Source organism: Pleuronectes platessa, chromosome 19 (assembly GCF_947347685.1).
Source record: "Pleuronectes platessa chromosome 19, fPlePla1.1, whole genome shotgun sequence".
Taxonomy (NCBI): Eukaryota; Metazoa; Chordata; class Actinopteri; order Pleuronectiformes; family Pleuronectidae; genus Pleuronectes; species Pleuronectes platessa.
The window spans coordinates 3354668-3370000 of record NC_070644.1 but is presented as its reverse complement, the minus strand read 5'-3'; the positions used below and the strand labels follow the sequence as shown (position 1 = coordinate 3370000).

Genomic DNA, 15333 nt, shown 5'->3' with positions numbered 1-15333 from the left:
ACATCAATATTTTTACGCTCTACAGATATTTTTGGACATTTTTAGATCATTGTTTTGGTTTTATGAGCTTTTATTGTTTTGGTTCAGTCTCATGGTTCTCATTGACCTCATTTCCAGCAGCTGTTGTAGGATCGTTTTTGCAGAATATAGAGTATAATGTTCGTTATTTTTATGATTATTATGATTATTCCAATTATTCTGAATATTATGATTATTATGATTATTATGATTATTCAGATGATGATGATGATAATTGTTGTTATTATTAATAATACAAATATCCATAATAATTCATTATAATCATGTTTCATTTGAGTATAATAACCTGAAATGGGGAATAATTGTGTTTTTCGCCCTTTTTTCCATCATATTATATATTATACATTTGAGGAGGCTCCTCTTCCACAGAATCCGCCATGTTTCTACCATTAAGCCCAGAACAGACGAACCACACCCTGGCTCCAGAGAGGGACATTCATGTGTTCATGTTTCCTGTTCTGCTACACACTTGGAAGAGGAGGATGAAGTGAGGGATATTCAGTTGGTTGCAAATCTGAAAAGTCACCACTCGATATCACTAAATCCAAAACACTGAAGCTTTAAGCTCAAGGTTAAAACCTAACTTACCCCCATGCACATGCCCGCTCTGTTAATCTCTACACTTACACTCTCTTGTCACTGTGGTCCGTTGAGCAGGGTTTGGGGATCAGTAACTTGAGGGCAGCCCTGTGGTCATCCTCTTCTTTAACCACTATGCAAACACAGCCCCATCAGTTTGATCCCTCAGGCACTTCTGCACCATTTGCAAATCTGACTATCACGTCGGGCGTCCATCAGAGCACAGCCTCTTCTTAGAGTGCAGGATATCAACTTTACGTTAATACAGAGAGGCAGTGCTGAGCTACTCTGATCTGCAAGTCACTTCTTTGGCTTATGTAAGTACGTGTTTGCATGACCAGTGCCTCATTATGTAGATATGTGAAGAAAGAGTCAGACCTGAAACACGCACATTAACCAACTGACTCATTTACTGACAAAACATCAAACAAACAGTGTGTGATGCAAGTGAATCCTGGAACTTAGTTGGCAGGTACATCCCCCCCCCCCCCCCCCCCCCCACACACACACACAGACACACACACACAGGTTGTTATGATAAATGAAAGGAATGCAGGAATAATACCAAAGAAATGCAGGTATAACATTTATTTGATTAATTTAGTTAAACTCTAGATTCTAACATGTAAAACTAAAATATAAATCAACAAATAAATTGTAGTATAAAAAGTAGTAATAATCCATCTAGCTATTCTCACATGTAATACTTAAATAAATGTACTACAGTAATGCTTCGCATGTTTTTACATTTTATATATTGTAGCCTAGATTCTGATACAATTTTGTTTAGCTTTTCCTAAACAACCCTGATGATATTTACATTTTTTTTTAAATAGAAACCTCAGAGAGCCACATGTTATAAAAGAGTGTATTTACTTTGCCTGCATTAAGAACATTGTAACCTGCATTTTGAGAATAATGATGATAATCATATGTTGTTTACATTAAGTATCTTCTCTGTACATGAAAAAGCTCAATTTAATTTTACTGCACTTTATTTTGTCATCTTGCACCATCCAATTTGTTGGAACTGAGGTTCAATGCTCTGTGTTAGTAGTTGATTTACTTCTCATTCTTTAAGTAAAGAAAAGTCAAGGGTCCATCCTGTTGCACGAACCGACGCCTGCCTCACATCTTGTGGCTTAACCAACAGCTTGTTTCCGCACTTTTTCAAGGTTGAATTAACATTCGGCTTCGTGCAAATCTTCTCGCCAGCGAAATGTTTGGCCAATTAAGTGTGCAACACAGCGTGATGACACAGCAGGCTCAGACAGGGAGCCAGTGGATTAGCCTCTACAAGGAAGGAGCCACAAGAGGGCAACAGCAGGCCGACCACCGCTGCACACTTCAGATGACCGGCAGCCGTTTAATTTCAGTCGAACCTTCAGGGGACAGGAAGTGTCCTCCGGGACACAATAACCACAATCCAATAAATCAAAGTGGCTCCACAGATACTGAGGCTTATTTCAGCACTGTGACATGAAGATGCTTTTCACATGTCAGTGTAATGTTTCACATGTGTAACGGTAACAGTGTTTGGCTTTTGTTGCTCCGCTGCCTGTTCTTGAAAATGGCTTCAGGTTAACTCTTGGCTACGTTCACTGAATAATAGAATTACATAATCAGTACGGTCTCTAATTGCACAGTGCAGCCGGCCTATTGGATTTGTATTGTATTGTACATAATAAGTGCAGCTGTTTCGCTTGAGGGTAAATAAAGGACCAAAAATAGATCTATTAGAAAGGATTCCCATATGCTGAATGGACGAAGGCTATTATACAGCACGTGTATGTACTCAGAGAGGCAGAGAGTTAAATGGATGGGACTAAGTTTCATTCTAAAACGGTAGCAAACAAATCAAACAATATCACACAATATCTTTAACTCACAATTTGACTTGCAATTGTCTACTGTAGCTGCTACAATGTTGTATATAGCTTCATATATTTATATAAATGCATTGCCGTCCACACTCTAGTGTTTGTCTGTTTTCATATACTCAGCCCTATATGGCACTCTGAACTTTTAGCAAATTGTGTTCGTAAAAAAGCTAGATGAGGACAGAATTCAGGTCCTTGACTCGTTTACAGGTAAATAGAAGTAGAGTTTAGCGTTATCAGCAAAATTGACCTGAGGTACTAACATAAAAGTCCTCAGCTGGATATGTTATCTGACATGATCAGATGGTAGATAGTGACGCAACAATGCTTCATGAGCATGATGCTGTTGGAGCTGCTGGAGGTGAAGCAGGTTTCAAATTCTTTATGTTCAGTTTGGTAGTTTAATCCTGTGGTTCCCAACCTCCGGGTCATTACCTCCCAAAGGGCTCATCCGATAAATCCAGGGGGGGCGGCGAGATGATCAAGTGAGGAAAGAGGAAAGCAGCTGTGCATCCTTTCCATTCACGTTTGGGATCTTTCTTCAAAATATGTTTTTAGCTACATGGGTTAATAAGGATTTTCAACAGGCCAATTTTAAAATACAAAAAAAAAGGATATCTATTATAATTATTCAAAGGAATGTTGTGTACACATAAAATGATATACAAATTTCAAATTATTTGATTTTAGTGTTTTTTCATCTAAATGAATTGGCTGTGGCCTTAAAAAATGTCATGTGGTGCGACCGTAATTTATCTTAAAATGTATTAATTTCCTTAATATGCTGACAATTTCTCAATGATATAAAGTCATTAGTAACAAAGTAGTTGCATTTCATTAGAATTTTTGTAAATAATGATCTCATACATAGATCTATCATGCAAAACACAGCCACAGAATTGGCCATCTAAAGTAAACAAACTAGGTCAGCACAAAAGGTCTCTATGAAATTTATAATCAAAATATATATTTATAGAAATAACTTAGAATTCATAGTTTTTTTGAGGTCATACCACATGATATCCAAATGTGGCAACCACATAACAGCTGTGATTTTTTTTTTCAAATTTGAGAGAGAGTTACAAGCCTGTTGCTGCCTCCATGGGTCCTTGGAAAAATGGTTTATGATGCAACTTCCTGTCCTTGAGTGGATTTCAACATCAAAGTCCCAAATTGGTCATTTCTTGACGTGATAGAAATGACCAATTTCATGATATTTCATAAAATGGACATCATCGGACAAAGTTTGTTTGTATGCTATGATGGAAATTCAAATGTACACGAATTTTGTTCATGATTACAAAAGACTTATTATGCCAAATTTGGCAGAAAATAAATTTGAATAGATTTTGAGTCATTTCAAAGAGTAAGTAATGGCCGGACGGTTGCACCACATGATATTTTGACACTTTAGAAACAGAAACATTTAAATAACTAATGATTTTTGGAAATTTAAAGTGTTTACATATACGGGACAGGAACTAAATATATATGGTATTTCTTTATGTATTTAAACCTTTTTTTAACAGAAGAGAATGCAGTCGGAGAGAAAATATAGGTGTCACGTGACGTCAATGACCCACATATCTGCAACTGTAAATGTGCTATGGGGTAATTGTGGTAAAGAAATTCATAGTTTAAAGACGACGCGGCTGTTCCAAGTTGACATATTGCTTTTGTCAGAGGCACTAGCCAACAATAGTAACCATCACACAGTTTCAATTATTATATTATATTGTATTATATTATATTAAACTATATCTGCAACTATTTATTGTATTTTATGTCTTTACTTTCCCCCTTTTTTACACAATATCTAGATCAGGAAATTATTGCTGTCAGATAAATATGGTGGATCGGAAATGTGCAGTTTTGTAAAATGGAAATTCTCCTGTATCCAAACCATAAGTGCAGTACATTAGTAAATTCTTTGCACATCTGGATGATTTGAAAGATTAGCAGCAGCAGAATACAGCACAGTCAATGGTGCTTTAATTAAACGGTGGCATCACCATCTTGTCTTTGGCTGAAGAGATGAGAGAGGAAGGATTTAGTGAAAGAGGAAAAGAGGAAGAGAGGTAGGGAGGGAGGGAGGGAGGATGACAGGGAGGGAGGCGGAGCGAGGGTTTTACTACAGTGTGTGTGTTGAGGAGGACGACAGTGAGGAGGAGAGTAGCGGAGAGGATGCTGGATGCTGAGACGGAGCTGCTGGCCAAACACTTTCTGTCACACTGAAGCAGCTCTCATCCTGACAGAGAAAACAAAAGAACGCCACGTCTGTTCCAACGCCTCAGGTAAGACGACACTGTCATTTTTCATTCATTACAATTGATTGTAACTATGAGACGAATGGTAATTCGTCTCAATTCATGAATATGGGCTATACAAATAAAATTTGATTGATTGATTGATTGATTTAAATCTTTATTAGGAATTTAAGCTTAGGCTGTTAATGGTGAAAAATTACCTTTGGTGGCTACGTTTTTAATCAAGGTGGATGGCAGGAGAAGAAGTTATTGAAAATGTCCTCAAATCAGCATTAGCTATGTAATTATGATCATATTTATTTAAAAAAGAGTATTTATTTACGTAAAATAATACTAATTAAACTTAATCGTTACAGTTAGTGATTTATGTTATATTGATCAATACCATAGACAATTAACTTCTTGTTTATTCTTTTTATAAATGCTGTGACATTATTTGAGCTTCTTTCTATGTCGTGTGCTGTCGATTTAATTTAAAGATGTATTTTCATGTTAAAAAACATAGGCGTGATGTGGAGTGCGCCTTATATCAAATACAGCCTGACTGACTGACAGTGGATTCTGATGCACTTAATATATTTAATCTTTCAAAAAGAATCTGACAAAGCATATCTAATAGTTTTTTCCCCATAGTAGCCTTTTTATCCAGAAACTAAAAGACAAAAGTATAGTAAAACAAAACCTGTTTATATAGTAAACATTTAAGTCATATTTTATACGTGATTTGTTCATTACTGTATGCTCACTGTGATTCTGGTTTGATTTGGTTGAAGAACATAAGCTTCTTATTTCATCACTACAAATTCATTCATAATGTATGAAGTACTCACACACACACACAAACATACACAAATACACACTACATATTTGAGAGTCCCTTGTCAGCGCTCTCTGATGGAAAAACTGTGTAACAGAGAAATTACTTTCATCGTCCGAACACTGTTAATAACGACACTTTTCCAGCTGAGCTCTGTGTAAAAGACTGAGCGTTAACTGCTTTATCCTCCACTCCATCCCTTGTTAACTGTAAGGTGTGCCCATGAATGACAGCCCATCATCAGCTCCGTGTTAACATCAAACGAGAGGGAGTGCTAACTCAGTACTTTGTAAAATGTTTATATTTTAGTGAGCAGCGACGTTAGCGGCTGCCGTCAGCGTTTACGCCGGATGTGAACAGGCACAGCGTTGAGTGCAGGTCAAGGATTAATGGTGGAAAAATAAACCTGAAGTATGAAAATTAATGTGCGTATAGCTGGATAAAAACGTGAGCTGTTACACAGCCTTTGATGCAGGACATGAACTAATGATAAACATGCCTAGACATGGTGTAGACATGAGAGCAACATAAAAGAGATAATATATATGACACTGGTTTTCTCTATAGCACAAGGTTCCAACTGTTTCCATCCTTCAGGTGTAGCTTCCTGTTTACATGGTGGGAGTGGCATCAATCTTTTAACTAACAGCAAGAAAACAAATGAGTTTTATTTCCCGAAATGTGCATCTACCGTGTACACTAAATCAGAAATTTGGAACGGCGGCCCCTCCCGAAGTGGACTGTATGAAGAGCGTGTGCAGCAGAGATGTTGTCTCCTTTCTCTCCCTGTTAGAGTCGGTGGACGGGTCCAGAGAAACCATCAGAGAGTAAGGGAGTGTGAGGCCTAACGTGTAGTGGCAGCAGTGAAGTCAGAGGAAGGGATGGGGAAAGATGAGGAAGAAAGAAGGCATGGACTCGCTCAGTTTATGTGTGTGTGTGTGTGTGTGTGTGCGTGCAACATTGATTTTCAATACCATAACACTCATTTTCCTATTTTGTCTGTCATCCACAGCCATGGTCACGTTTATTGAGCCTGCTCTTCTTTCCCATGCTCCCTGTAATCTCTGCTGAATGCTCCTTTTGACCCTCAATCAGCTGTATTGACTGTGGTTTGTGCGAGGTGGGTGGTGCTGGATTATACAGACTGCTGAGCTCTCAGGTGGAGCCTGATGTGGCTAATGTGCTTGGGTATAAACGCTTCACACCCTCGACAGCCCCTGACTGCTGAGATCAGGGGAAATCCATCTTACTGTAGGTTTTTTTTTACTTGAGTCTTTGCTTTTCAGATGTTGGCAGGCAGGACTTAATTGTCTCGAATGAAAGCTGCTTTTGGAAGCAAGGAGAGGTAACTGTGAGGGAAGTTAACCATCATCTGTTAGATCCTTCAATATCAGTTTTTTGGGCACTGGGGTGCCATTAGAATCCGGGAACACCGACTGGACTTATTAGCGGAGCAACATGATCATTCTTTTGGAATCATGTTTCAAATGTTCACCTGATGATTCTAAATATCATTATCCAACATTTCCTGTCTTTTAGCTCTGGTTTGGTTTTCCACCAAGTCCTGAGGAAAAATACCTGTTTCTTTAGCTGTTTAGTGGTTCAGTAAGTTCATCGCTTGCCTCTAACTGTATCTGTCTGCTGTTTGCTGCTGAGAAGAGGCTTTTAACAGATGTTTCTCTGAAAACAGCTGCCTGCTCCGGTCAAAACGACCCTGTGAGAACAATAAAGCGAGTAAAGGGTAAAGTAAAGCCCATTTTCCACTGGTAAATAAATCCGCTAATACCCACCTACATCAGGCTTTTGTCTATAATTGGAATGGATACAATCTGCATTCACTCCCAGCAGAAATGACTCTGTAGTAGACAGTTTTCTTTAGTTCTGGCTCTGATTGTCAGTGATGGAAAGGTAACAGGCAGGTGAACGTACTTATTATGAGAGCGAGGTGAGAGAGCGCCTCAGTTGTCGTGACGTTGACATGACGCACTGAGGTTGGAAAAACACAAAGGCAAACCCTTCTTATGGCAATGTGAAAGTAGGTAATCGCCTTTTTAGGGGGGTTTACCCGCATTTAAAAAGGCCTGCATATACATAATTGCTTTTGGTGTAAGAGAGGTATGAAAGTCAAGGTCTAGACACACACACAGTGAGCTCAAACTCACTATAAAGCTCAGTAAAGCTGAGGGGAGCCGCTGATTCAACTGGTAAATCTCTTTTAGGTCGTCACTACAAAAGACCCCATTCCACAGGGATGATTTACCTGTGTCCCAATTCCGGAGCTGCATCCTTCGGAGGACTCGGTCTAGATAGGAACTCGTGGCATTCCTACACTGAGTCAACCACAGAGGCCACACTGAAATGAGACATTCTGGTCTACGAAGAATTTCCTATTTTCAACGCTAGCTCGTCCCACCCTTACTGTTGCATCATTAGCTACTTAAAGCCACTCGGCCGCTCACATTGCTTGGTCGTTGGTTTTATTACCGACAAGCATGAGTCCTGGAATAGGTTTGCCAGAGAAAGATCCCGACTGGGTTCTTTGTTGCTTGGGAATGGAAGGATGTTGGAAGGAACCTCCGAAATGGGAAAGCCTAGTTGACCTGAAGGATGTGTCCCTTGAATTGAGACACAGGTCTTCCCTTTGAAATAAGAAATATGGCCACTTTAGACTCAAATTAAATACAATAATATACTCCTAAAGTGCTAAATAGAAGTCTCTACTATGTCTATAAAATGTACCATTGCAGATTTTCTTTGCAATCAAGGAAGCAGTGTGACTTAGCGATGAATGTGTGTGTCGCGGGTCCAAAGATCTTTTTCTTTAAGGAAGCAGTGCCTGGTATTTTTTTCGCCCAACTGTAAACCTCATCTTAATATAGACAAGTGGGATGTGATTTCAAACCAGAATCGCCTGTCCTGCACTTTTTATCATTATACGTGACTAATGAAGTGTCATATCGAGGGAGAGACATGTGTCATGGTTTATGAGGTGAATACGTCATTAATCATCCACTGGGTACATTTTATCACCAGCGTCCAATTTGCCTGTATGGACAAAACAGCAGCAGAGGCATGAAGATGACTGCTCATGCACCGAGGATATGGTCCAACATTCTGTTGTTGTCCATACACCAATAAGGATTTTGTGACTGTGGCATTGACGCTTAGGTTATTTGTTATACCACGCTGCTATATGCAGGTATTTTCGAAAGTTAATGTCATTGAACATGTTCTAGGGTTGCATAGATGCTGCATCCATCTCCGAGAGTAGATACCACTGAAGGTCAATGAAAGATTATGTTTCTGGCTGGTTTGAGGAAACTGAGCATTAAATAGAGGTGATAAATTCAGAATGAATGAGTGTGTCAAAAAAATAAGATAAAAGTGAAATAAAGTCAAGGACTTTCTGTTTATCAAATTATATTATATGTTTTTATTTTAGAATTGTCTGTTTTCACCACTCGCTCACACTTTATTGTTCACCGATTGCACCATTTAAGGAAGTAAAAAACAGCAGCTGTATACTGTTGATGGATTTTACATGGGCACCTGTCCAGTTTCAGTGAGTGAAATTGCCTCTTTGATCATAAAGCGTTGTCAGGGCTGGGGTCAAGTCCACTGTGACCTCATCCATTCCAGCAATCAATTGAAATTCATGAACTTCCCATTTCCCATTACTTCATGTGAGGACTGTTCCACATGAGCTCATTCATTGCAGCGTTTTAGCAGTCTGGATGGTTGAGCTGTACAGTAATTGACTTCCCTTCTCCTCAGATCTGCAGCTGAGGCATTATTGTTTTCAGGGGCTGTGGACTTCTCTCTGGCACAGCAGGCGCAGCAGATGTGCTGCACAAATCCACTGTGACCAGGAGTGTCTGATTAGCCGTATATTGTGGTCACACAACACAGCTGTAAACAGAAAACTACTACAACACTTTTTCATGGTGCTGTGTGAAGATCCCTCCCCCTGCATGACCCAAATATTCTGACAGGGGCCTCGGGGCAAAAAGGTCCGACACACAACACCACCAGCAATCTGTCATTTGGGTCCTTTTTCATCTTCCAGAAAAAGGTGCCTACGTGGCCCTGAAGATGCCCCATCTGAACCCATTTAAAGGAACATCGACAGCGCTGACACTGTGAAGTGCGTCCACAAAATGTCTGCGTGTTCTTTGCCTCTGATTGATTTAGTGCAAAGCTGCTTCAGTGGTTTCATTTTACAAGTGACGAAGAGAAAGTTCAGATTGACTTTGAGCTCAAAGGCTCAGTGCAGAAACAACACAAAACTTAACCAGAGAGAAACTCTCTTAACTTAACCAGAGAGAGGCCAGATTGAATATAAAAGCCTACAACAACACATATTACACCTCATCTCTTTATAACAGCCAAACATATCAAAGAATCATGTTGTTGTACCGATGAAAGCGAAAACTTTTCTCGAAGGAGCAGAAGTTTGCATTTGTTCTAATCTAACTCCACATTTGCAGTTTTTATCCCCTTGTACAGTCGTAGCTCTCTCTCCATTCGCTGGAGTCTGGTCTTGCGATGCTTTGCCTGAATTGCTGCCAAGCGGCGAGACAAGCCTTAAAGGACTTTACCCATCACATAAGCAGGACCTATGTGGTTTCTGAGTCTGACCCAGTATAGTTTGGGGTTACCAAATCTAACCAACACCTTGTTCTGGATGGGGTTTTAGCTCATGGACACTGGATGCAGTTAAACCTTTGTCGGCCTTCATGAAAGCAAACATTTTGATATGACATCATAGGTCACCCGTAAATAATTCCTATTAGTGGGAATTGTTGATGTTGAAATTCCTATTCTTTTTCTGAGCACTTAAAGGTTATCTCATCAATCCTGAACTAAAGGTTTAGCAACAGATCTTCTCCCGTACTGCATGTATGTATTATTTCATAGTTATTTTTCATAAACAAAACTCGGAGATTTCAGCGCCACACAAACTTTGAGAACCTGTGAGAAGGAGCATTGAATCTGTTCCGTTCTCTTCCAGCCACCTCTCACTGACACTCTGTATGCTGTTCATTTGGAGCAGCAGACTTCCAGTCTCTAACAATGTGAATAATGATGTTTGCGGACTTGGTTTGGATGAGAGAGCAAAGGTTTGCTGATGAGTGCATCACATCTAATGACTCCTCTAAGAGGATGTGGTGTATTTGTCCTTATTTCTCATCATTATATCTCCAGCCGTCCTCCTCGTGAAGTCAGACTATGTAGAAACCTCCCCGCTCTTTGCAGACAAAGAGAGAGACAGATACAGTAGACAGAAAGAGACAGAGTTAGATGGCCTGAGGTTTGCTTTTTGTTCTGCTCAGTTTAGTGGCTTCAGCCCTGCCCCTGGTGTACACACAAACGTACAGATACAGAGGTTTCCGCTCACCGCTCACCATATGGGTGCGTGCTCTCGTATTTAACTTGTCATGCGGAGCAATCGCACACTGAACGCAGGACAAGCCGCTAATTATAATTACTGTGACGTCTGGTCTGCTTTTGTTTTTTTTAAATTCCTGCAGATAATGAATGGGATCTTTAAACATTTCTGCAAAAGTTTGGGGCATTTTATGCCTTGATCATAACTGACAGTGGAGAGCTGACAGGAAATGAGAGCAAGGGAGAGAGAGAGAGAGAGAGAGAGAGCGAGAGAGAGAGAGAGAGAGAGAGGAGATATGTTATATGCAGCAAAGCTCCAAAGTTTGATTCCAGTTCAGGCCACCAGGGTGCCCTCATATAACCTCACCCTGCAGTGCATTCAGCTAAATGCTCATGACAGCAATGAGCAATGATACTGTGGACCATGTTCATCGTTTTATTTTGGAATGCAAACATTTGCTAAATAGCACCAAGTACAAACTGTGGGCGATGGAGGTGTCATTAGTTTTTCAGGTAATCTTGTCATAAACGAAGTATTGGACACATTTAATAAATAGCTGATTGATCACCAAAGTTATTGCAATAATTCTGAAGGGAAATGATCGGTTGAACTAAACTGTCCATCCATTTATTAGTTCCTGGGATATTTAAAAAAAAAAAGTAACAAAAGAAATCCAACATCATAGTGCTGCCAAGTCAGGGGACACCACCATCATTTAGATACAGTCGCTCTGAACCCTTTTTATATAGGGTTTACCATTCAAACCAATAAAATCAGACACTAAAAACCATTATTGTCATCCTCTGGGGATCATCAATAGCACTTACAAAAATGTAATCTCTCCACCATTTGTTTAGTTTGGACCAGAGATGTTGGATTCCAGGCAGCATGGAGCTGACCAGTGATAAACCTTAATGAGCATAACGTTTGATTCAAATGATGGCAGAATCACCCGTAAACTTATTTTGTACCTTACCTTCAGTGGAGGAGTGAAGGAGGATGTGGAGGCCTTTCTTTTCACCTGAATATGTAATATATGATTATGAGGAGACGACACAGTAGCCTACTGCTTGGCACATTTTCATATTGTTGGGATGTATTGTTTTCTTTAATCAATGAATCAATAACATTTGATTTGTATAGACCATATTCACAAATGACACGTTGTCTCACAGGATTTAACAAGGTGCAACAACCTCTGAAGGATGGAGAATGGAGACTTTTGGAAACAATGAAACAGACACACATGAGTTTTATCAATCAGGACCTTCTCTTCCCTGATTCGTCACTCTGCTATTATGTGACCCTAACAAACGACATTAGCCTCAGTGATCAGTGATGAATACAAAAAACAAATTACACGTGTTTCGGGCCCTTTCAGAAACCCTTCCACCTCCTCGCTTGTCCAAACAAAGAAATCCCTTATCTTATTTTCACCATGCTGTTGTATAGTCATGACAGGTCTATTAGTATGGTTGGAGATTATTTCTGACACAGAATCAAAACACTGGAGATCACTTTCATTATAAAAGTGTGGACGTAGCTTGAAAGTCATCAGGTCTTTCACTCTCATGTGTCTTACTGTCTCTTCTCCTCCTCCACTGCACAGAGGAGGTGCGTTCATGTCTAGAAAACGTTCTGACGTCAAAGCTCTCAGACGCCTATGTTGGGATTTGAAGACCAGATTAGTCTTCTATCCAGGCGTGACTTTTCACAGGAGTCATCGGAAAGGGGGCTGTTTGTGTTTGTGTGCGCGCGTGAGTGTGCAACTGTGTGCGTGTTCGCAAGTCCTAACAATCAAACTAGAGAGTCATCAGACAGGGGATAAAGTAGGTGGTGGAGCTTCTTTGCAGAACTAAGCTCCATAAGCTGCTTCCTCACTCGTCGGACAAGCCTCTGTGGAGAGATGTGTGGGGGAGGCGAGGTGACAGAGTGCTTCAATGGATGGTTGGATGGTTGGATGGCTGGGTGGGGGCGATTGGGTGAAAGGATGAACAGATGAAACTTGTGTGGAGACTGATGGCACTCTAGTTGGTCGGATTGACGGGATGTTGTGTGTTTGAGAAGTGACAGCTGTGGGGACAGTGTTAGGGAAGGAATGGATGGTGGGGGGGTGGGCCGGCTGTGTAGCGGGATAGATGAGCATGTTGAACAGACGAGGGTGTGCGTGTGTGCAGGACTGATGAAATGTTCCACTCTAATTCAGAGGGGAGCGTTAGGGCTCCCTGGGGAATGTTCTGTGTACCGTAAATAACTGTGATTTAAGCATGGAGGAGGTTGCCTGACTTGGGTTTCCTGAGATGGCTAACCTCATTTAAGGTCGAGCCACTGATCCAGAACACTCAAGCTTTGTGATTCTACAGTTCAAAACAATGGGATCAACCTTAAAGTGCACTTTCCCACATATTCTTTATCTGCTCTTATAAGATAACTTGAGTTCGAATTGGTACTGATTTTACACTGGAGGGGTTTTGTTTCCCAAAATTAACTTAAAGGGATAGTTCACCCAGAAGTGAAAATTCAGTCCTATATGCTCACCATACATATGCTGCTGGAGGGGTGGTGTTGTTGCAGCCAAATCCAAAACAATTTAAATAAATGGTGACCGATTCTTCAAATGTAAATGAACCCCTGACCCAATAAACCCTGCCGTTTTCTTTAACATTGTGAGATAGAGTGATTGTCCCCATGGTCGTTGATTCCTTAAGAATAATTCATGGATCTTGTTTGGGATTCTGTGCAGATCCATATAAAAATTGTCAAATTAAATGTGGGTTCATAAGGGGACGTTGGGGCCTTGGTGCTTTATGCCATCTGAGAGAAATTGTAGTTGTTATAGAATAAAACTGTCTTGTGTTAATATTAGACCTTATATTAGACATCGGATCGAACCTACATTAAAAAAAACCTGACCAGTGGATTTATTCCTACAGAATTCAATGGAAAAGATACATCACTTAATGTTGTGTAATTTAAGCACATATGATTATTAACAGAGAGCCCATTTCTTGTGCACATGAATATGAAGAATGCAAAAAAAAGCCATACCAGTCTGAAGCGGGGAAGCCTCTTGGCGTCACAGGAAACAGGAGGATGACGCAATCTGTCAGTTTTCCTCCCCGCAGCGCTCATACTCTCTCACACAGTGTGCGTTCGCTTGTGTGTGCTGACATGAATAACTTTTTGTTTGTGTGTGTGCATGTGTGTGTGGCCCTGCAGCTCTTCGTCAGCCCACATAGTCTCATGGAGATGAAATGCCTTGGTTTCCTCTTACTTCACGTCAATTCGCAATGCTTTTCTCTGTGCCGCTGACCGTGTGTGACAGGTCCTAGAGTCTGCGCGGGTGTGTGTGTGTGCGCATGTGTGTGTGTCTGAAAGTCAGCAGCAGGGATGTGTGTGTTTCTGTGTGTGTCAATTTATATTAACGTTAATACAACAGGCATGTGAAGGTCTTACAGAGGATTACAAAAGACCTGCTTTACTGAACTGGCCAGCGGCCTGGAGACAGGCAGCATGAATGAGAGGGAGAGACGGGGGGACAAGCAGAGGGACAGGCAGAGGAGTGATAAGCTGAACGACGACAGAACAGCAAACATTACAGAACAACACCTTGCTCTTTGAATTCTCCTAATCTGACCTCAGAGAGAGAGAGAAACATCTTTGTGCTGAGTGGAACAAGGCTATGAGAAAACTGATAAAGGTAATAATATTATGAGAGTAAAGTAATTATCTAATGAGAATTTTTTTTGAATTAGGAGAATGTAATCATCACTTAGAAAAAACTAGTAATAACACGAGAATAAGGCGTAATTTAATCCGAAAAATGTCATACAATTGAAAATAAAGAAAACAATCTTTTTAGGGATAACTTGCAAGGAGTAACTCATGCTTGCTGGAGTTCTACTCTCCTGGATCCAGAATCTTGAACCAATCTAATTGCTTCTTGAGGAACTACACTGTGTGACAATGGCCTTGCAGTGGATCACCACCAATCATTTCCTCCTCCACAAAAGAGGCCACTTCCTTCAAGTCTGTGTTGTTCTTTCTTCAGAATATTTATGATAATGTGATGTGGATGTGTCCAAAGAATACAGATAACACACAGCCCGAAATTATGACTTTATTCTTTTTAAACTTACAACTATGTCTCTAATTTACTCCCCCTTTGAGTGGACCTAATACTAGGTGGTAGGTCATAAACCAAAGTTTAACAGATACAAATTCGGACCTGATGAATATCAGATGAAATACTTTGGAAATATCATTACCTCTACAAACATTGGATGTCAATTTAATTTAATGGCAGGACATTTAAAACAAGACCCGAATGTAAACACCATGGTGTTGCAAGTGGAAATGTCA

At 40.2% G+C, this 15333-nt stretch overlaps 1 protein-coding gene across 1 annotated transcript in view; it reads left to right on the top strand.

The window, feature by feature from the left end:
- The first annotated feature begins 4689 nt into the window (after positions 1–4689).
- rph3aa (rabphilin 3A homolog (mouse), a) overlaps positions 4690–15333 on the top strand; it is a 29490-nt gene continuing 18846 nt past the window's right edge. The window contains 2 exon segments of the mRNA XM_053411556.1: positions 4690–4756; positions 4759–4792. Of these exon segments, the coding sequence (XP_053267531.1) occupies positions 4690–4756; positions 4759–4792 (101 nt within the window).